The sequence below is a fragment of the Pholis gunnellus genome, assembly GCF_910591455.1.
Source record: "Pholis gunnellus genome assembly, chromosome: 7".
Lineage (NCBI taxonomy): Eukaryota > Metazoa > Chordata > Actinopteri > Perciformes > Pholidae > Pholis > Pholis gunnellus.
The window spans coordinates 25,724,189-25,747,514 of NC_136533.1; the positions used below are offsets into that span (position 1 = coordinate 25,724,189).

Consider the following 23,326-nt stretch of genomic DNA (forward strand, 5'->3'; position numbering starts at 1 on the left):
CACTATCGACAGCATGATCAATCTGAGAGGGACAAAGGTTTACACAAGAGTCCTCTGTTATATTGTGGCATGATATTTAATTGGATGCAGACGGAATCCCTTCTTTAAATTTAGCTACAGCACTATCAGAATGTCTTCAATAGCAATTCAGTTTTTACCATTCATTATTTTGTGTTGTTTTGTGTTTGTCTCAAATATTTAGTATTCAAAATACAGAGCCCATAAGGTACTCAATATTAAATACAGAGGAAGGTCAAATTAAAAGGAAATGCATTTTTATGTTTGTTTCAGCTAATATTAACGATGGCCAAATAGTAATATCTTAATTATGTTTAATAATGTTATGTGTTTTTACCCTTAATGACATAGATACATAAAATAATCACGTTATGATCACAATATAATTATTTTTTTCATGCAAAGTCTCCTGATCCTGACATAACAAGAAAGTGTTACAAAACAACCCTCAATCACAAAAAAGGCTTTAAAAGTATGCCCAAAGAAATAACACAAACTCTTTACTGTATAATTTCAGGAGCACAAGTAGATACATTTAACAATGTGATTTAAAAAAGTATAAAACAAACAACAACAAAAAGCATCCTTACCCACGTCCTCTCTGGCTCTGTCTAAGTACCTCTACTTTCACGGAATCATTTTCTTTTTTTCAGTTTCACCAAACAGGTACATCAAAGTTTCAGCAAGCACATTTTGGTCTAATTTATTTTGTTGAAGTCTTTAAAATGCATGTCGTACAAGTATATACAGAGCTACAAGGCTTTATCAAACCAATTCAGAACATTCTCCTTGTTCTCTGTGATCCATTTTATGTTGCTGATGGTTCTCTCAATGGACTGATCCACTGCCAGCGTCCCAGAGCCAAAACCGACCACACTGTTGTCTGCCTTAAACTGCTTCAGCTGTCACAAAAAACAAACAAGCACAGGTGAGAGTTGATGATGCAGCTTTCTGAAGTGAGTCAGCAGCAAATAACAACACAGGATCACGCTGGTTTGTGACACGGGTCAAAAAGTGCACAGGAACACATGTGAGGCTTCACTGTGTGTTAATCTGCACCGGGGCACAGATAGCTGAAGCTGCTGTGGGGCTTTAGCAACGTAAAATATGTGCCCACCTTGGATTCCAAATAGTAAATCTTCAGACTAGCAAGCCTGAAAACGAATATCACATGACAATTCACATACACTGGGCATGCGGGTGCTGGTGTAAACAGGAAGTAGATTGGTTGTATAGTTTAAAAAAAATACAACAGAGTAGTCTTGAATGAATGAAAAACCATGCTTGATACTTAAGATCTTCCTCTAAAATCTTCCACTATGAACTCAAATTTCGTGGAAAGTTTTATTTTTCAGACTTAGTTACAACACTGAAGGTCCTACTCTATCACTCTCTTACACATCAAATTTACTTTAAAATGAAAACTTTTAAATGAAACTAGGTTATGGGTCAATGAATTTGACCAACACACGTCTCACTCGTTTCCTCGGTTTCGTTGTTGTCTGTTCTCTCACTCGTAGCTCTTTGGTGGCTGAAGTCTCTGTCGTACTCAAGAGCAATTCCTTCTTTTGTTCCTTTACAGTTTATGGGTGACTTCACGATAGTTGTGCAGAACAAAATAAGAATTAATAAGGAAAGGAAAGTCTTCCATTTTGTGTCCGTCGTCCTTCTCAAAGCCGCAAACCGTGTCTTCAAACGTCCGCTCAATAGGGCTGATAACGCAGCTGGACACGCCACTTGCTAATTGCTCCAATAACAGCTGCTTCCTCCGTTATAATGGTGTGACGAATCAGGGAAGGACACGCAGTGACTGCTAAGAACCAATCAAATAGCTACGTCATCGGTTTCCAAACTCATGTGTTTACGCCCGTCCACACTAGGAGGTAAACCCGGAGTTTTCAAACTTTTCCATCCTCGGGACTTTTCCCGAAAACGTATCTGTTTTCATTTCGTTTAAATGCAGCACAGAAAGGATTGCGTCTTTTCACATCAGAACCTAAACTTCTTCCAGTCTGGCTCCTCCACCATCGATGGGATCTCAAGCTAACAAAGGAATCCATTTTGCTACATGGACCTGTTAATGTAACTGGGCCTAGCTCCGCACAGCATTAGCACTGTGATGTCACATGGCTCAGCAAGCCTGTTTAACATCAATTTATGTCTAAATATATTTATTGATTTAATTGAATACTATTCACCAAGATGTATTGTAACATCGTTTAATTACTTCTAATAGTAACTTTAAGGCCTTTTTCATCATTTTGGTGCAGTTTTTAATCAATATCTACTGATATATTAATTTCATTGATGTAAATAATTATCTTTATTATTTGCTATGGCCACATTTAGACTGTGCTCACACATTTAGAAATTTAAAAAATCCTAGCTTTGTTTTAAATGCAAATTTTATGTAATCATTTCAATATGAGTGATCCAAAGCCTGACAGAACTGCCATGCCTAGTTCCGTTTGCTGAGTTATAATTGTCAATTGAATTTTGAAAAAAATAACTTTGGGTTTCACTGATCTTAAAATAACTAGGACCTTGAACTAAACGACCGGCTCATAAAACAAAGAAATTCCACTAACGTGTTAGAAACTGGTGCCTTGAGACTCAGGATTATTGGTCACATATGCTTTTATCTACATATATGCTAGTATAACATAACAAAATGTACCAGGCAGACCACAATCTCGACATTGAAACTTGAAACATCCCTTAAAATAGAAATAAAAATGTGTTTGATTCTAGATGATATTGGGCCAAACCCATTTCAAAGAAACAATGTGGACAAAAAGGTAGAGAATATCTAACCTGTTGAAGCTCAAAGTCAGTGGAAAAGCGCTTGGTGACTCCGTTGATGAGGTTGGAGAAGGAGAATGATCCACCACCATACCTGTGAGTCAAGACATGACAGATAATTAAGTCCATTTGTATGCAAATCACAGCTTTTACAATTGGTGAAACATATATCTCCATACTGAATTTACTTTTCCAAACTCAGAAATGTAATCTTTGCAAAATCTACCTATGCAACCAAAACACTTACACATCTCAAGCAACCTCCGGTTCTGAAAAGTGAAGTTACTGCTGAAGTGTCTTAAAGTTCTCTAATGTCCACATAATGACCAGCAGGGGGCGACTCCTCTGGTTGTATAGAAGTCTATGAGAAAATGACTCTACTTCTCTCTTGATTTATTACCTCAGTAAACATTGTAAACATGAGTTCATGGTCTCAATCTCTAGTTTCAAGTCTTCTTCAATACAGCATGATGTTCATTTAGTAAACGATGGTCCATTTAGAGTCAAACAGACCATAAAGCAGGGGATGCTTTAGGGCGGGGCTATCTTGATTGACAGGTTGCTATCATGGCGTTGTTTGGTGTGGGAGTTGTCCGGGTTTTTGGCTAAGAACTTTTAAGGAAGTTAATTTTGGCCCCCTAAAAGTGTTTTATTCAGTGTTCTGTTGTACTTAGCTACGCCCTCTCGAGTCACTTCTGGTTGCAAATAGCCAATATGGCGACGATCAAAAACCAAGATGGCTATGGCCAAAAACCAGGATGTGAACAGACAAATTGCTGAACTAGCAACTTCAAAACAACAGTCCACAAACCAATGGGTGACGTCACGGTGACTACATCCACTTCTTATATACAGTCCATGATCTCAGGATCAACTCTTGTACCTGAACACTGACTATCCCAACAGTAACACCCAGTGTACAAACACCTACAACATAAGCTTTACAATATGTATCACCTTTGTCTTTTAAATATATATATTTCTTATTTATTTAGCATTAACCAAGACTATGTTACAACAAAAAGGACACTTCTTTATTACATGGATTGTGCTTCCTTACAGTGTGATTTAACTTTATTATCAGAATATTTTCTTACGTCCCAAGAGTACACTGTTTCCCATAAATATAAAACACAACATTTAACTAAACAACAAAACCATATTACAAACTTATATCACGTCAGACGTTACAAAAAGTGAATGCTGTGCAATCAATTTCATAGCTCTCTTTTACATTTAGTGTTCGGCCCAGGTACGCTGAAGCCTACTTACAAACTCTGATTCAATAGTTTGACAGACTGAGAAACAAAAGATTTCTTTAACCTGTTTAACCAAGCCTGTGGGATCAATCGATCTTCTGAGTGATGGTAAAAGCTGATATTCTTCAAATACAATTTTGAAAAAATGCTGCAATATGCTTCAATGGCCTTTTTTTAGTTTGCCATGTTTGCATGGAGTAATTCCAAGTGCACCAACTGAAACAAAAGTAATTCCAGTATGATCATGTTTCTTCAGGGCAGTCCCAAAGGGCTGCCTGAGACCAAATAACTTTATCTCAATCCATTAAAAATGCTTAGTTTTTGTGTGTACAATTAGAATAGAGGATCTTTGAACATCTAATTATAGATATTCTATAACCAAAGATAACTAGTTGTTGCACTAGTTATGTTTGGCAAAAAACAGGCACAAAGATCTACTTCCACTGAAACTCCTAACTTAATTCAGCCGTAGGGAAATTACACAAGCACCCGTATTATGGTCTGTGGGGGGGGGGCCTGCGTGGTTTATGAGGAGTGAAGAACAAAGGTTATCTGAGGCAGAGCTTGAATTACACTGAGTATGCTTGGTCAATAAAAGCTATCACTGATAATAAACCTGAATGTAAAACTGCCTACCTGCTGTTAAGTGATTATGTGACAGTTGATCTTTTATTATGTGACTGTGCTTCAGTTGGGCATGTGAATAGGTCAAAGAGACATGTTACCTAACACATCATTTATCCTATCCGTATTCAAAACAGCCTTTTACTCAGAACCATTAAGCCTATTTTAGCACCATTAAAATTGACACATGGCCAATTTTTAATGCTTAGCAGGCTTGACTAACAAACTGATGCACTGATATGTTTCATGGGAATAAAGTGATGTTTGCAACAGAAAAGTATTGCGTTGTACTCACTCCGTGAAAATGTATGACCATCGAGCCCTGACAAAGTCCCACGCCAGAGACTGTCCAACCACATTGTTAGCAATGTAAACAATGGTGGAGGTGGCATCCTGCTTTCGGATCATATCTGGATCCAGAGTGTACTCCAGATACCTGAAAGGGTAAAAGTAGAATAGAGTATATATGTGTGTACTAGTCACTAACTGTCAGTTATACGCTGTTGTACACTGTATACCAGTATTAACAAGCTGTCTGTGAGCAGACCTGTTGAGCAGCCAGGGTTGCTTCGTGCAGGCCAGGGCAGAGCGGAGTTTGTCAGCTTCAATAGCAATGGTGGCATTATCAAACTGTGACCAAGCAAACTCCCACTCTTTAGCGCCACCTGCTGCAATGGCATTACAGTACACAGTGGAGCGCAGGTTGGGGTGGATCCTGAAACAAGATGACAGTACAACATATTTGATGCACAGAAAGATGCTCTAAAAATACAGTTAAGAATCATTAAATCAGTGAAACTACAATATGTCTCATAATGGGAGAGAATACACTCACTGGTTTTTATTAGTGTTCATCCATTGATTGAACCATGTCTTGGACAGAGTTTGGCATTCCTCAAGGCCTGTCCTGCAAGCCAGGCTGATAGCATTCACCTGGTTATACCTGCAGGACGGAGAAACAAGGATGATGCACAGGGACAGAGTAAGGTTGAATAAGCATTCATCAAATACAGGGAGCAAGAATACTAGCAATTGCAACACATTCTCACTCCCAACTCATCAAATACTGAGGCTTGGTCAGTGCCTCTTGGTATGGGAGATCAAAGCACTAGGTACCCCTCTCGTGTACATTTTCAACATTACGGCGTGTCAATATACGTTAGTTACATGTATAGTCCTTTATAAATAAACTTCCATCTTAACAGGAAGTTAGGTCCAGGCAACAAAACAACTTAGTTTGGTTTAGGAAAAGGCTGTGCCTAACGACTAACGTCACTACCAAGTGACTAAAGACTCATGTCACTACTAAGCAGTGGTGGGCTGTCAGGGCCAGCAAGGCCTTCTCTGCTGGCCTGGACAGAATCACAAAGTTATAGCTATTTTATAATTTAATTATTTTTCATAAATACACTACATGTATTCTAAATATTCTTTACATTAGCTTATTATCTCATTGGACAGCTTCTGTCTTCCTCAATTGCTCTGTTTCCAGCACAGCTTGTTTTAAGGAGAGCTTTTATCCAATCAGATTCAGCCCCTATGTTGTCTCTAGGTTAAGAAAATCTGCCCGGAGGCCTTCAGACTCACAAGTGAATCCCTTTGCAGTTTAAGTGAATGGGGACGATATTGTTGATTGTCATAGTGTTCAACCAATCAGATCTTTAGTTTGACATGTAGGGCGTATTCTTTGATGTGTCAGAGCCTTCTAGCTGGCCTAGCCATACGTGATTGGTCAGTGAGCTAGCGTGACATGTTGGGCGGTGAAAATCCCAATATCTGCTGCCTCTGTGGAGCGGACATTTTCAGCCCTCAAACGCATTAAAACATGTTCAAGAAATACAACTGGGGAGGCTCGACTGTCTTCATTGGCGTCCATGAATCAAGAAGGACTTCTTACTGGAACTAAAACACACGGATGTACTGAACAACCATGAGATTAAACTCTTTATTAACAAAGAAAGGAGGACTTTGTCTTTAAATAGTGAACAGCAGCTTTGGTAAGTGAACTGCTGTTGTTTTTACATCTGCAGTAGCTTTAAGATGCTTGTTTATATATTATTATTTGTACAACTTGTTTTTATGAAGATGGATTTTTGTTTGGTTTTATATGTGATAGGAACTATTGTTACGTCCAATGTTGCGCCGGGGACACATTTAGTCGGTGCACAGCAACAAGAAGACACGTGAAGCGGCAGAAGTCTATATACTCCGTGCAAAGTGTCAAAGTTAAAGTGTTAAAGTGAACCTGTGTTTTTTTTACCCATCCACCACTCCTCGCACCTGATAGTTAGATAGTTGTTGTTAACATTAACTACTAAAAGTAAACAACACTAGTCAGTGGTAATGCTAGCCTGTGAATGCTTGCAAGTTCAGAATAGAATAGTTTACAGCCAGATAGATTTGACAAGGGACTAATGTTACTAAAGTTATGCTAACATGGTTTGGAAATCCAATGCACCCAAGTAGCATGGGTAACTGGCCTGTTCCTACCCAGAAATAAACTGTATATAACTGCATAACTGTACATCTGAAGTGAACTACAGATATGGTTGCTCAAGAGCAGGAGATCTTCAATGTTGCTGCAACCTCTAATGCTGTTCTTTAATGTTTAACTTGCTAGTTTGCAAATGTCATATTTTGTTAGTGCCTCTCTTAAGAAGTATGATCTCCGGAACAGTAAATGCCCATGTGTTTTCCAATACTCACTGGTCCATGTGTCCATCAGGTACTTTGCTCCAGTCGAGAGTCATGCTCTTGTAGTATTCAAACAGAGGGGTGACCTGTTTCCTCAGATAATTCTAAAAAAAAAAGCAAGACAGAGCTAAGGACATTTTATAATTCAATGAAAATTGGTATCATAGAAGTAATTAATTTGTGTTTTTGCTCTTTTGATTTTGATGATTTTTAAGCACACCTGCATGGGACCATAAACCTCGCTGCGGTCAAACATAAGGTAGAAGAAGTCCAGGTTATTCAGGGCTGACTCCCAGGGCATATAATCTCTCTCCTTGTTCAGGTACTGGGTGGTCTCAAGGGCCAGTACTGTAGGGATGATCTTTGCTCTTTTGGGGTTACAAAATTGTAGAAATGAATGGGATATCCAAAATTGACATAGTGTTAAATGGTGTTTTTGCTTGGACCATCTTTAAAAGTCTAATAATATTTATTTATTTGCACAATTCAAACAATAAAATTTCAAAACAAACAAATATAAGTCTTTCTGCTTTACTGAAGGTAACAAATAATTTAGATTTCTTTTTTCTACATCTCAGTACTGCAGATGATCATTCTCTTAATTACTGATACTATCTATGTATTCTCATATAGTAACAGGACTTACCTGGCTAGGTTGAAGGCATCATCCACCAACTGAGCTCTGTTGATAACTGGAATAAGCTTAAAAAACAAGAGCATTATCGCTGTCAATACTACTACAACAACTCAGATCAAGAATCATGTTCATAGGAAAGCAGAGATCACACATTTTTCTAAGTTAACCTAAAATATACCTTATGATTGTTACTCAGATTATCTACGAGTCTGTTCCAGTTGTCCGGGTCATAGTTGACTCTGTAGTAACCCACCACGTCGAGGTTGGCCAGAACCCAGTCAGCCCCTGATAACTTCATCTCATTATTTGTGGCTAGAGAAGAAAAAGAGGTTGGAGTCATTATCGTTGTTGGCACTTAGCACTCAAATTGGTGACTGAGCCATTGAACTCAGTTTCCAAGAATTCTCGCTCATCGATTCAATAGGCTTGTTCAAGATGAACTGCACCTCGCCTGGAAAGTGGATGAGAGCAGGCGGCAGCAGCCGGGGATGTTAAAAAGAAACTGCCGTCAAATTGGACAGTTTTCAGCTGCCTTCGAAGAATACACAGGAAGACAAAGAAACAGTTATATCCTGTTAGATGTGATCTGTAGGCTACTTGTAGTTTCCAGACCTTGTTCGGATTTGTAAATATATGTTTATGAATGTGCGTGTATCTGCATTATGTTATATCTTTTGTTCTTTTATGTCTGCCTGTGAAACACTTTGCTGCTCGTTTTGATATGTGTTGTATAAATAAGCATTATTATTATCAATCACACAAGAATATGTGTTTAGCAGTGGTGGGCAGTCAGGGCCAGCAAAGCCTTGTCTGCTGGCCTAAACAGAGTCACAGAGTTATAGCTATTCTATAATTTAATAATTTTTTGAGAAGGACCTCTTACTGGAACTGAACCGATGTTCTGTACAACCGCGGTATTAAACTCTTTGTTAACAAAGAAAGGAGGATGGACTTTATCTTTAAGTGAACAGCATTTAGTAAGTGAACTGCGTTTGTTTTTTGACATCTGCAGTAGTGTTACTACTGTTAATTTGTCCATCGTGTCGTTTTTATGAATAATATTTGAATGGCCCGTGCTCTTGAGTGTGTGGTGGAATGTGTGGATCCGCTGCAGGTTTCCTGGATTGATTTGTTGCTTTGTTGTCATATGAATTTATGTGACTGGTTGTTGTGAGTTTGTTCTTGTCATTGGGTTAATTACATTGATTTTGACAATCAACCAACAATCAACATTAAGTATTCCAATTACACAGAAAAATATGATTTTCTAAAAAATGTGGTGTTTGTTGTCAAAACTAAGAGCCAATCAGCACTTTGATATGGCGACAGCCAGGCATTTCCCATCATGCCCTGGGTCATGCAGTCGGTGGACAGCAAATACGGCGCCTGGCTCTAAAAACTGCGGCTACCTCAATCTCGTGAGGTTATCGTGAGGTTATCGTTGCCCACGTGAGAGCAAGTGAGAATCAAGCCTCCACCCTGCAGTCACTGGTTAGCTCCATCAAGACCATCGTTGCTCGTCTTCAATCCCTAGTAAACACTGCAGCTCCTACTACATCATCAGTTACCATCAACGCCACCTTGGACTCCATGCGGCAACTATCCGTCATACTAAATCAGCTCCACATGATAGTTCAGGCTCCTCACTACTTAAACTGAAGCTTTGTTTCCACTCCCTCTGCTTCCCCTGACAGATGACAAACCATGGGTCCAGAAACCTGTCTGGAGTTCTGGGGCATCACTCTAGAATTAATCAATATGAAAGCATCCCTTCCAGTCGTGAAATTGGAACGCATCCGCGAGATTACAAATCATACTGCGTGGAAATAAACATAACTTAGAAGCAGTTAAGTCAACTTGCGATTGCGATAAGATTACTATCAGAAATAATTCCCTGATAAAATACTATTAACATGACTGGGGACTATACAAATAGGCCAATTTGTTTTAAGATGCTTTTGAAGCAGGATTTGTTAATAATTAATTTGAGTAAAATATTTTGCAGCCAAATTAAATAGTTTACAGGATATTCAACCTTTGTTTCATTTTATACTTGACTTCTTTCTTTACAGAGCTTGCCAAAGGTAATAAAGTGAATGAATATGAGATATGAGTGTACAGATAATTACAATCCCTTCTCGTCACTGTGGAGATTGGTTTATGACTTTTACCAGTTATACCTACAGTCTATGGTCATATCTCTGGGCTACTGCACTCGTCTTTTATTCTTCACAGAATAACAGCGCATACAGTATAAACGGCTCCATTCATGCTCAGAAATCGTGAGATGTTGCTATGCGCTATGGCACCGAGCGCAGATTAAACAAGCTTTACTCTCTCTCTCCTTGGCCATCTCAACGTCGTGTGTGTCTTCATTTACATTTACTTCAATTCACTACTGCATTGAGTTTTGCATTTTAAACCTCCATATGCACAGTTTGATTGCCGGAATTCAATTTAATATTAGATGTTACAATCCTTCTTCATCAAGTTCGTTTGCTAATTCGGCCATCAAATTATTGCTTAAAAGTATTGCTTAAGCTTATCCCCAGTTATTGAAAGCAGACAGCCTATTGCCCTTTTTATTTGCATAGGATGCTGACAAAACTCAGAGCAGGCGTTTTTCCCCTTACATTGATTACCTGCTCAATTCTGTTTTTCTATTAGCCTTCTATGCTTTGCTCAGATATGATGAATTAACACATCTTCTAAATCCTTTAACCCAAATAAAGACGTGACATTTTCCGATCTAGCCTTTCATCCTAGTCATTGTATGCCTAGATGCGTGCTCTGTAATTGTTGCTTGTACAGACTCTTTTTACCTTTAAATGAATAATTAACTACCTACGTTCAAGATCTACTACTTGCTCCATTTCTCCTTATTTCTAACACCAGGTAATCTTCCTTTGACTAAATTAAGGATAACTGTCATTTAGAGTTAAACCTCACAAAAAAAGCAATTGATCACCTCAGCATTAGCATTCTTTTAGTATTGGGGCTGCTACTTCGGCTGCAGACCAAGGCATCTCATCTACATCCCTGCAACAAATGGGACGTTGGTCTGCCTTCACCTTCGACATCCACCCGAAATCAACTCAATACTTGTAAATCAAAGCTCCTTAAAGCCTTAAAAAATGTCCAGTAAGTCATGCATGGTTGTGTCATTTTCATGTTGTTTCTTGCATTATTGGCATAATTTCATTTGTCTCATAGCATGGGATAGCATTATCTCTTTCATGCAAAATGTTCCTTATATTATCATTAAAGCTACTTCTCCAGACTGACTCACACTATCCTCTGGTCTAAAGTGACCATGTTCTTAATTTGCTGGTCTAACAGACTGTTTCTCAATCTCCCAGTCTAACGTGACCTAGTCTAAAGTGTCCGTTGTCTCATTTTGCTGGTCTAATATGAACGTTTTCCATTTCCCTGGTCTGATGGGACCTGGTCTAAAGTGACCAATATTCTCATTTCCTGGTCTAACGTGACCTGGTCAAGAAGGGCCGCTTTTCTCATTTCCTGGTTGAACATGACCTGGTCTAACTGGACCGTATTCTCATCCCTGTTATAATGTTACTGTCTTCTCCTTTATCCTGTCTTAGGTGACTCCTACTATCTTTTCTCTGGTCTAACTTGACCCCAACTATCCTGTTCTGCGGTCTAAAGTGACCCCAACTATTCTCTGCTGCGGTGTAACGTGACCACCAACTATTCTGTTCTGCGGTCTAACATGACGCCCAACTATCCTTTTTTGCGGCCTATCAAGACCTCCGCTATCATTTTCGTGATCTGTTAAGATCGCACCATACTTTACTGTGTTCTATCTAGACCCGCATTATCCTGTTCTACGGCCTATCGATACAGGATATACCCCCCATATCCTGTTCTGTAGTCCATCGAGATCCTATCCTACCCTTTGCTATGGTTAATTTGACCCCTCTTAAACTCTTTTTAACGTCAACTCATGCAAGCTCACCCTAACAAGTTCTTCAGAGTCCTCCAGTGCAGCTCAACCGCTTTGAAGAACTCCTTTGTCCCCCTGTCCATCAAAGCCCTAAATGGCAAGCTAGCCAGAGCCCAACCCCTGTAACGCCGATTTTTATTTTTATCTTAACTATACACTACAGTTGTGTTGTATGATGGGCAGTGTGAAATGTATTTGTTGGCTGGTGGCAGTCTGTGCATGTACTGTAGGTACTGTGTGTGTGTGCATGTGGACTGGCGACAGTCTGTGTATGTAATGTATGTATGCAATATGTCATTTGTATTTTTTTAACAGCAGACACTGTATGTTTCCAAGACATATTTCCTTCGGGACAATAAAGTTTATCTTATCTTAAGTTTCGGAAGTTTAGTCAGGAAGACTCTCTTCCAGTCATAATCTCTCAGTCTCTCTCTCCCTGTGACAATGCTATCAACTAATTGTGGGCATTCACTTAAAGTTAACCAACCAGATTCTGAACGGTTTACCTAATCCAATCACATCGTTGCTGTCAAATTGTGAAAATATTCTCTTCTCTGCTGCTGTCAGTTGTCATTTCAGCATAATCAGATCTGACCCTCTTCGACCCCATTCACCTCCAGTCAACATCACAGTCATGCTCCTCATTCAGCATCGGATTGCAGCCTTATCTGACCTCAGCATGACTATCCCTCTATTATCTTACTTCAGGATCGAGTCCAATTACCAAAGACTTTGCACTATTCATTTCTTGTGCATGTGTAATACATTATTGTTGTATCTAATAAAGTCTCTCCTGATTGAAATGTTAACAGTGCTTTTATCAGTGAACTATTTGTGTTAATCTTGTCTGTAGAGTTTTGATTGTGCGCACGGCATTTGCCAAATTACAAAAACTCAGAGGTCCACGACCAAGTGTCATGACCACTTGCAGAGCCTTCGGACATGACGTGCATTACCTACATTTTTGTTGGATGCCCCTGGTGCCGGCTTCACCATGACGAGTATAATCTAAACTATAAAATTTGCTTTTGTACATGTATTGATTGAGTGTTTCACTGAGCTTCACTGGTGTGATATTGTTGTGTAGCTGGCTTTGCCACAGGGTCTTGCAGTTACATTAAGATAAGATAAGATAATCCTTTATTAGTCCCGCAGTGAGGATTTCTTTCTAATCTAATCTAATCTGGCGCATTATTGTACACACGTTTACTCTGGAGAGAGGAAACATAAAGGGATATGCTCTCATGTTGCGTTTTTATATGTTCATGCTTGTGCACGCAGAACATACGAGGCAGAACAAAGAAAAACACATTCTTCACAGCGCCCACCCGACAGGCACACACACACACACGCACACACACACACACGCATGCATGACTAATTACTGTAATTATCAAATGACTAATCTCTTCTCTGAATTATTTTTCTCCTTAGTTTTACATAACCCTCATTGCTCATTCTGTCTTTCACTCATTCATTTACCTCTCTCCTCTCCTTTGTTCTCTCCTCTCCAAATTAAACCACTTCTGCAGATTCATTCTCCATCTCATATTAATTTCTTACTTTGGGGGTGCACAGGTTCTGGTTCAGGCTCTTGTCTTCTAGACCACTGTAATTTGCAGGTGTACCCCACTACACTGCTCCTGCACACCCTGCACTGTTTACCAGTGACTGTTTGAATCCAATTCAAGATGCTGGTACTTGCTCACCATGCTGTAAAATGCTCAGGCACATCCTACATACAGGTGTCAATCCATATACCCTAGTCCGTCAATTACACCCTGCTACTGCCGATCCTGACTGTTGCACTCTGTTGCAGACTGAAAACTAATTTGTCCTTTAAAAAACAACTTTTTCTCAATCTTGTATTGCTTCTAAATGTAGCACTTGACGTTCAGCTTGTTTGACAAATTTGATGTATTTGCATGATTCTTTCATTTTTGGGTTGTATCCACACAGGTGAATGCAATTCTTGTAAGTCGTTTTGGATAAAACCGTCAGCTTAATAGAGGGAGTACTTTATTTTTCATTACATGCCGACATCCAGTAGTTGTGGATGGCGATGGGGCTGCCAGTCGGCACTCCAAGCAGTTAGGAGTTCAATGCCTTGCTCAAGAGCACCTCGACAGTGCCCCTCGGCTTGCTGAAGTCCCAATAGGCTGATTTAGATTAAAAGCTATATAGCGAGTATATTGCTGCACCTTACAGTCAATAATACACTTTTTTTTAATGTTATTTCTGGATCTGCATTTAAAAAACATATTTGTGAAATACATAGATACAATACAGTCATGAAAAATAACTTGGCCCACCCACTCATTTTCGTGGTTGTGTTTAAGGTTTGTTTTTCTTGTTAGGCTTGGCTAGGTTATGTAGGTAGTTCTTTTTATGGATTTACCCTATTCTCTGTCTGGTGCTTAGTGTTGTGTTTCTACTGGTGCATTGCATTATTTTGACTGATAGTTGAATCAGTCAAATAGAGAAAAGGGTGTTTCTAAAGTCCTTAAATCTGACTCTTCTTGACCATCAACTATGTCAGCAGAAATCTATTCATTTGTCAGCACAAAAGCACCATGTTATTGTGGTGTCTGTACATCTTACCTGATTTATCCGTCAGCCATTGTGGTTCCTGGATAACTCCAGTTTTCATCCACTTGATTGGAACAATCCATTCATAGCTGTAGGACAAAAAAATGTTTCATTTCATCTACATATAGATATTTCAAAAACAAAAATCTTTGCCTTTCAAAAACTGGACTCTATCACCTTTTATCAACAAGTTACATAATTTTTTGGGACAATACTAGAATTTATAATAGTATTGAAGATACTATACATTTAGCGGTAATACTAGTTTAGTAATATAATCAGGAGTAGCAGCAAACTATAGCAAATTGAATTGTCCTATACTGTAGATGTAATGGTATATAGCAGCAAGAAAAAGACAAGAAATACCTAATTCATTCGTAAAGTGGAAGGGAAGTATGGAAGACAGGCAGTGTACATACTTAAAGGGAGATACAGCAGTGACTTCCGACTCTGGATCCAAGAGAAAGTGCTCCTGGGACACAACCCCAGTCTTGGTATTTATGGTAACCACAGGAAAGCCCATCTGCAGCACCCATGTGTTCATGATATTCTGGACAGTGTCAGGAAGTTGAGTGCCATTAGCAATAACAGCCTGTGGAAGCAGACAAACAAGAAAAAATGAAGTAACAGCCAACACAAGGTTTGCAGGTACTTATCCTTTTGGTTAACACATTAGCTTAATATTCAAAACTTGATAGTCTATAGAGATGAACATGCCATCTGCAGATGATTCAATAGGTCTGTGTAGACTGCATTCCCAAACGCAAATTCACCGAGGTAGGTCTGCAGGTTGGACAGAGAAAAATGTGTTATTTTTACCTTGGTGTTGTTTCTGATTGCTTCACCTGAAAGCTTTGCTGCTTACACAGCATTTCAAATTATATATTTTTTTCATTCAGAAATGAATACTTTTGAGGTGAGTTGTTTGACTGAATTACAATTACTGACAGCTTGATGGTTATGTTTTCAAGCCACGTTTGAAGCAAATCACCCCACTGACTGGGCGGGACCGTGGTGGTTGAAATTCCGTAATAACTTGCCTTTTCAGATTTTTTGCACACTACCATGTTTCTAATAGAAAATGTATTTGTCAAGACCACGTCTACTCAAACCCTGTCAAGGGTGCATACAGAACAGATTCTATACTGTGTCAAACAAAAGGGGAATACGCTTCACAGTAGCATGAGGGATTTTTTCAGGTAAATATTGGATTGTATGTCTCCATGAAGTCCATACCCGTAGTCCCATTGTGAAGACTTCTTCAGTTAGGAAGTCCGACAACATCCTCAGAACAGATGCTCCCTGAGAATGAGCAAACACATTTCAAATGCTTTTAAACATCATTGAAGGATAGATTTATCTATGGTTATCTATGAGATTAATTAAATGCATAACCTAAATGGTTTGATGTTAGGATCAGAGATGGACAAAGTGTTCTGCTGCTGTTAAGGCTCGAGTGTATGAGGGTACCTTGCTGTATGAGATAGCATCGAACAGCTCACTGATCTGTGCAGGTTTCTGGATGTCCTCTTCTCTAGAGGACAGGGGGTGAGAAGAGGCCAGAGCATCGACGGCAAACACCCTGTGGACGTCACTGATCACGATTAGGTCTTTCTATTATGAGACAAATAAGACAGTAAGGCCAAGACTCCACCGATCAATGTCACCATTCTTGAGTCCATGAGGTGGGAAGGAAATTCTTACCACTTTCCAGTCGGGTTCAGCCTCGTTTGCTCCCAGGTACTCAACATAGGATGCAAAGCCTTCATTCAGCCACAAGTCATTCCACCACTTCAGGGTCACCAGATTACCAAACCACTAAAGGGACAGCAAAGAGAAAAGGTGTGAATGCTATGCCAAGAAAGAATTGAAAATAAATAAGACATGAGTTCCCAGACCTGTAGACTTGTGAGTTGGACAGAGTCACTATAATCCAAAAAATGAAGTTTTGAAAACTTGTCTGGTGAGTTGGCTTACTTAATCGGAGTTACTGACTATTTGATTGGGATGTTCTCATGCCACGTTTGAAGAAAATCATTCCAACGAATGGCGGATTGCAGTGCTGGTTGTAATTCCTTTATAGCTTGCTTTTTCTGAATTCAGCTTCAGCTATTTTGCAATTTGTCAAGAACTGGCTCTGTTGTGCAAGATTCAATAGACATTGTGAAGTGATACAGTTTCCAGTGTTAAATGCAAACCATGTGAGCCAGTTCATGAGCGATGATGGTCGCAATCCTTTGCTTGTTGGAGTTGGAGGAATACGCTTCATCGTAGAGCAGTGCTGTCTCTCTGTATGTGATCAGACCCCAGTTCTCCATGGCTCCAGCATTAAAGTCTGGTAGAGCTATCTGATCTGCATTATACAAGATATTATTAGTGGTTGATTACCTGTGGAGTTAATGCTTTTAAGTTGACTAAATAAGTTCTAACTGCACCAGTGTTTAATTAAACATGTGATCTGGAGGGAGGACTTCCCAGAATTAGAAATGTGTAACAATGTAACAAAATTAGGGACTGTACTGTATGAGTTGGACAACAAAGATTGGATGACAAAAGATTACAACTGTCATGAAGGACTGTATAACATTCAAGTTATCAAGTTCTATCTCTTAGTAATTGATACTGTATGTAATCTTCTCAGATCTTCTTGCCAAAGCTCTGTCTTCAATGTCAAAACTGAAAGGCAAAATCAATCCTTGAAATAAGCACATACGTCTTGCATCGATGACAACAGAACAGATGAAGCAATAGCATTGTATATGGTGTTCGGAATGACTGGCACTACTGTTTTATTGGAAGTGGCAGCCAATGGCTACAAAAAGAGGTTTCTGAGGTTGACCACAAAAACGCACACAATGATACTAAACATGATTGCAATAACTACTGACCACTGAGGAAATGGTACAGTTAAATCGTATTTGGATTAAATGTCACATAAATTAATACCTTGGTAGGTGTACTGTGCATACGTAATACAGCAAAAGCTAAAAAGGGTCCAGGAAACAAATTTGATAGCATACATTTAACAAAGTTACATGAAAAAAGAGGTTATTGATCATTGCCTGATATCATCATGTGTGGTGGACATACCGGACTTTGGCAGAGGGTAGCTGGAGTTGTAATACTTCTCAAAGAACTTAAGGATGGGTCCAGTTTTGTTAAGGGCATACTCTCCTTGACCAGCAGCAATAGCAGGCTTCCTGGCGAAGATGCGAATCTAAAACCACATCACATAATACACACAATAAAACATATTAACCAGTCTCATTATGCACATTGTTGTTAGTTTGAATGTACCTGTCACCTCATTGATTGCATAAGATCAACAATACTATCTGACTGAGGCCCTTGTCTGCAAGGTCTTCAACTCCCACCTGTGAAACCATTTTTGGTAGATTCCGGGGAAAGCTGGGGTTATGGAATCCGAGTGAGCTAAGCGGCTGCTAGGACATGTGGTCGGAAGGTTGTTGGTGCCTGCTGTGGCGGCAACCTAAGAACCTGATAGTGGACACCAGTGGTGAAGAAGGCCATCAAGCTGAAGAAAGAGGCCTTTAGGGCTTGGCTGGCCCCTGGGTTTCCGGAAGCAGCAGACCTACTGGTTTGCCAGAAGGTCTGCAACTGCAGCAGTGGCCAAAGCAAAAACCTGGGTGTGGGAGGAGCCTGGGGAGAATATGGGGAAGGACTTTTGGTTGGCCTCATGAAAATTCTGGCAAACCATAAGCCGACTCAGAATGGGAGAACTGCAGACCTGGACAGGGGACATTTTTGGGTTGTGGAAAGCACTTTGAGGAACTCCTGACCCCAAACAATAATGTCCAGAGCTTTGAACCTGAAATGCTGAATGCTCTGGACATTGTTGCGCTCTTTTGGCAGAAAAACCCCTTCATTGTCACATGGAGGTCTGGTACAGTGCCTGTCGAGTAGCAGACTGGGGGTGTGGTTCACATTTTTAAAAAGGTGGGCTGGAGAGTTGCTGCAATTATCGGGGTATTACACTGCTCATGTTACTAATTAATGGAGACCAACTATTAGGGTGCAACAAATACAATTTATTTTCCAGTTTCATAAAAAATTGTAGAAACATCTGTAATCTTGGTGGTCTATTGATAACAAATATTTTAAATCGATAACTAGTCCAGGAAAAATGATCTAACCCGATATTGTGGTGGTATTGTGCAGATCACGCAGAACATGATCAATTAGGTGAAATTCAAAGTTAAAGTCTCTTACCAAAACTCCATCAATGGTATTATTGATGAAGGCAAAGTCACTGACAATGAACGCCAACAGGTAGGTGGACATTTTCTCAGTTGGCTCAAATATTGTCTTCTGCACATTGTGACCCTCAATGGGGAAATTGCTTGATTCTGTAGAAGAGAAATTAAATTGAATAGGCCAACATGTTTATTACTTTATTCATTTGTAATCACTTTAACTTAGTTTGAATTTATTTTTTCCTATAACATGTCACTCTAACACACCCTGCTGTCCACAGTCTTAAACCACCCGAAGAATTATGTTACATCCACAAACAAAAGGACCAGCGGTGTCATATATTCCATTGATTTTGTCAGAAATTGTTAAATAATCCTGTCCAAAAACTATTACAGTGCAACTTACCTTTCACTTCGCCATTGGACAAGGCTACAGTTCCATGGTCGTGGATCAACGTGATGTAGAAAATAGCTTTCATAGCTGGCTCATCAAAACAGGGGAAAGCCTTCCTGGCATCTGTTGGCTGCATCTGAGTAGTAGCAACAACCCTGACAGGAGATAAACAAATGAAATTTGATGTTTAAAGAAACAAAGTCAGTCAGGAAGACTATGGGCTTAGGCATGCAAGAGTATAGTTTATTTCTCATACATCTGCCATTCACTTCTCGCTCATGCTCACTCATAATTGCGGGGCTGTCAATTATGATATCAGCTGTTTAGATCAGCTGGTCTCCTCTATCCAACAGCACAACGAAATAATCAAATCATTAGCCTATCATCTTGCTGCTGTCTCTTTTTAAATATGATTGTCTATCTACCTTTACTACTGTTGGGACCATGTAGTCTGAACAAAGGGAGCTACATATGCCTACAGGATAGTCAGCAGCCTGATTTGAGTTAAGATTCACACCAACCCCAATGGGACATTAAGTCCCACCTACGTGTGAATTTTCATCCAAAACTCAACACTGAGAGCTCATTGGACGAGGGCCATAGGCACCGCAGCGGATTTCCTGTCCTATGGCCTGGCGTCACAGCATCTATAAAAAACAGCGTCACCACCAACTCATCGCTATCCCACGTGATTCGATTCGCATGATAAGAGGTGCGCACAACGTTTGTTGCTTTTAAACAAAACCCTAGGTGATAGTCTTAACTTTGCTGGACGAACAATAGACTGTCTTGTTTTTTTGGATCCCGAAGAAGAGAACGGATAACTTCACGTCGACATTGTGCCAGTCGTAAGGACAAGAATTCCCTTAACTTTCGAGGAACCCTGCTGCCAATACCAAGGGTTTAACCCCGCGCAGCTTGAAGCTCTGTCGCCCAGATGGCTCACATGGTAGAGCACCCCATGCACAAAGGCTAAGACTTACATCAGCAGCCCTGGTTCAAATCAAATCAGGGCCCTTGGATGAATGTCATCCCCTCTTTCTCTCCCCTTTCCTCTCCAGTATATCACTCTCCGCCCTCTCCTCTTAATGGCAAAGAAATAAATACATAAATAGGCAGAGTTCAAAGATATGTGCTGATCAAGGCCATCAGGAGTAGGTGGGTAAGAAGTGGGGCATGGGCCATTAGCCCAGCCCAATTTTACACCCTGGCTTGATTTGGCATTGTAATTCCATCGCAAGATGGCCTCCTGTTGGTGTATTCTACTTATCCATTAATTCGTTATTTTCTTGCGTTGTTCTCGATAACTACTATTCATAGCTTTCAGCCAAGTCCTCACATCTGTCGTAACCCTAACCCTGTCCTCTATTGGTTAAATCCCTTCAATGTCTTAAGAGTGAAGTAGGATCCATTAAAAGTGGGATGTAACGGAGACTTACAGCTGAGCCACATCGACATAATTTCATGCCTGTCATTCCAGTACACTAGCCACGTAGTCTAAGCTCAAACTGTTCCTATTCAGGTCACTCCTGACCATTAGCCATTGCTGGCTAAAGCCTATACATTGCAAGCGGGGCATTGCTGTCCTCAAGTCAATGCTGGCTAAGCTAAAAAATCGTTTGCACCGCTTTTGTTCATGTTTTCTCATTTGTGAACTTAACTTCTTCTTAAGAACTTCTTATTGGTCATTGCTGGTTAGTGCATGTTCCGAAACTTCTCAGTCTCACTTTTTTCCAAGTTGTGTGTATCATCGGACACCAAATACTTACTTTTTCACGCCATCCTCCATGTATTCACTTCTATAGAAGCCTCCTAGGTCATCAGCCAGCTCTCCGGTAAATTGTGTGACGAGGTGGTACCTGTGGTCCTTAATCAGATTACCATCCAGCTGTAGGACCAGGTACTGAGTCACATCCTGGAGCCAAGAGTACTTGATTGAGGGAGCTTTGACCCCACTATTGACTGATGTGAGCATCGCCAAGTGGTTATTCTCCAATTTGGTGTAGTTCAGCTTATTGGAGTGGATAAGAATCAGGTCAGTCTCCTCAACACACTCAAACTCCACACTGGAATCACCTAAAACAACATGAAATAACGTTAACTGTGATCAGCAGTAATAAAAAGCCAAACTCAAATTAAAATGTTCAAGTTGTTGGAAATTGGAAAATCAGAATCCAAGCTTTAATTTCTTGATATCATCTTTGTGTGCAATTTGGGTCACTTTGAAGAGTGGTTTCCAAACTTTTCAGCCTTGTGACTGATCAAAACAAAGTCATGTCCACTCTGAAACCCTCAGCATGTAAGTGAGTTGGTTATGAGTTGTTTTATTTGAAAAGGCATCAAAATCTCAAAGAGGTAAAAGATATCCAGTAATTTACAAAGAAAAAACAAAGCTTAGAGGAATGTTTTTAATGCTTTCTTATCCTGTTGATTGTGCTTCCCCTCAGATCTATCTTGCAACCACCCAGCCTCCAAGTTCAGAAACAATGACCCCTGCATATCAAATTAGAATAAAGCTGATGTCACTTTCCAGTGAAAACCATCTCCAAATATAAATTTTGACTTTTTTTGAAGGTTTCCTTTTTGGGTTGAGACAATTCTTCTACTTCTTGAGCTAAATAAACTGTTGAAAACCCCTAACAAAAACACACAAAGCTTAAAAACAGGAATGTCTTTTCTCAGTTCATGACAAGTTGATGTTTTGGAATTTCTTTGCAGGACAGCAATACAATGTAAAGTATATATATATATACACTGTATATACACTAAATGACCACACAATGTAATCCACTGCTCTTTCTAAGATCAAGATTGAACTGTCAAGCTGAAAGGGAATTTTGACTTCTATGCTCTCCTTTTAGAATGGACATTGAGAGAAGCAGGGTCTAAATATGTTGTTAAAAGTGGTATGAAACAACCTCGATCCAATCTCTTTTGAAGTTCATGAGTCTATTTGATATTGTCTAACCCCAAATGTAAAGCCTGTGTACATGTAAACACCATTATTTAGGATGTTTAAACCTCTTTACACGGTTATCCAGCAAGCAGAGGGTGTGTTTTTTCTTCATGTCTTGTTTTCTTTCACATGTACCCTCTTAAAGCTGTGACATATCGGTCTTATATAAGTGTCTTTATATTCTTCCAACCACTTAATGGACTTTACATTAATAGCTGACATACAAGGTGCCACCTGCAGATCAGATTCTAATCATTCACTGGTAAAGCCGGGGATCAAACCACCGATCTTCTGATTATGTAAGACGACCTGCTCTACCTGCCGAGCGACAGCAGTTTATCAGTCTTTATTGCCATCCCTTTTCCTCTCAAAGAAATGCCTTCAAACTCCTACTGGTTTTAATCCTTGTTGACTGAGGAGGGGAAATCTAGACAAACTAATTTGTATCAAGAAAGTGATTTTGTTTCAGAGGATCAGAGATGGGTAAAAAATCTTACCAGTAAAGATGTAGAGTTCAGTTGTCGCATCTACAGTGAGACGTGGCCACAAGGTGACATTGTAGTGGTCCGGCACCAGGCTCTTGGGCAGCCGATACTTGTCCCAAGGTTCATTGGACGGGGACGGTGTGACAGGGGGGTTGGATGTTGATCCTCCATCCGTTGGCGAGACCTGATTATTATTTTTTGCCTTTTCCTGTGAGTAAACAACAGATAGAGCAATGATCGCAGCCAGGGCCCCTGCACACAGGATGATAGCCACTATCCCAACAGCTTTACTGATATAGAAACCTTTCCCCATGTTGTCTACCTGTATTGGAGCCCCACACTGTCACAGTTCATGTTAGGGTGGAAGGTGTAACTTTTATATGTAGCCATGGGTAGCATCTCCCCTCCCATTCACTCAACCAGGTGATACATTAACAGAGGGATTGTAAATATCAGCCTCACCTTGTCATGACAAAATTGGTTCCGTCAGATATCTTGACACTGATAATTACTGAATTTTACTCTTAACTTCTTAAAAATAAAAGCTCAGAAATGCAAGTGTATCAGAAAAGATAAGGTTTTCAGAGGAAGAACTAGAGTTTTTCAAGAATATCTCTTCATGTGTTCATAGAGTTCTTCTAAAATGAACTTTCTGCAATAGTTTGACATTTTGGGAAATACAGTTAGCGG

At 39.7% G+C, this 23,326-nt stretch overlaps 1 protein-coding gene across 1 annotated transcript; it reads right to left on the minus strand.

Moving 5' to 3' along the window:
• Window positions 1–468: 468 nt before the first annotated feature.
• LOC306698649 (aminopeptidase N-like) lies at window positions 469–22,985 on the minus strand. The gene is made up of 21 exons (XM_079163065.1): window positions 22,649–22,985; window positions 20,965–21,271; window positions 19,208–19,350; window positions 18,818–18,954; window positions 17,678–17,804; window positions 16,786–16,940; window positions 16,292–16,405; window positions 16,058–16,201; window positions 15,824–15,889; window positions 15,305–15,370; window positions 15,007–15,179; window positions 14,600–14,676; window positions 8,213–8,346; window positions 8,044–8,099; window positions 7,618–7,765; window positions 7,410–7,501; window positions 5,539–5,646; window positions 5,251–5,418; window positions 4,999–5,139; window positions 2,833–2,914; window positions 469–920 (listed from the first exon to the last, which is right to left on the minus strand). Exons 1-21 carry the CDS (start codon window positions 22,947–22,949, stop codon window positions 771–773), a joined length of 2,889 nt encoding a protein of 962 aa, XP_079019191.1. The 5' UTR covers window positions 22,950–22,985; the 3' UTR covers window positions 469–770.
• Window positions 22,986–23,326: the final 341 nt, after the last annotated feature.

Excerpts from the sequence above, each read along its gene's own strand:
- LOC306698649 (XM_079163065.1), bottom strand. The coding sequence starts at position 22,949 with ATGGGGAAAGGTTTCTATATCAGTAAAGCTGTTGGGATAGTGGCTATC. Across the intron at positions 15,371-15,823 it reads TCTTCACAATGGGACTACGG|ACCTACCTCGGTGAATTTGC; the intron begins GTATGGACTTCA and ends TCCAACCTGCAG. Across the intron at positions 5,647-7,409 it reads CCTGATGGACACATGGACCA|GTATAACCAGGTGAATGCTA; the intron begins GTGAGTATTGGA and ends TCCGTCCTGCAG.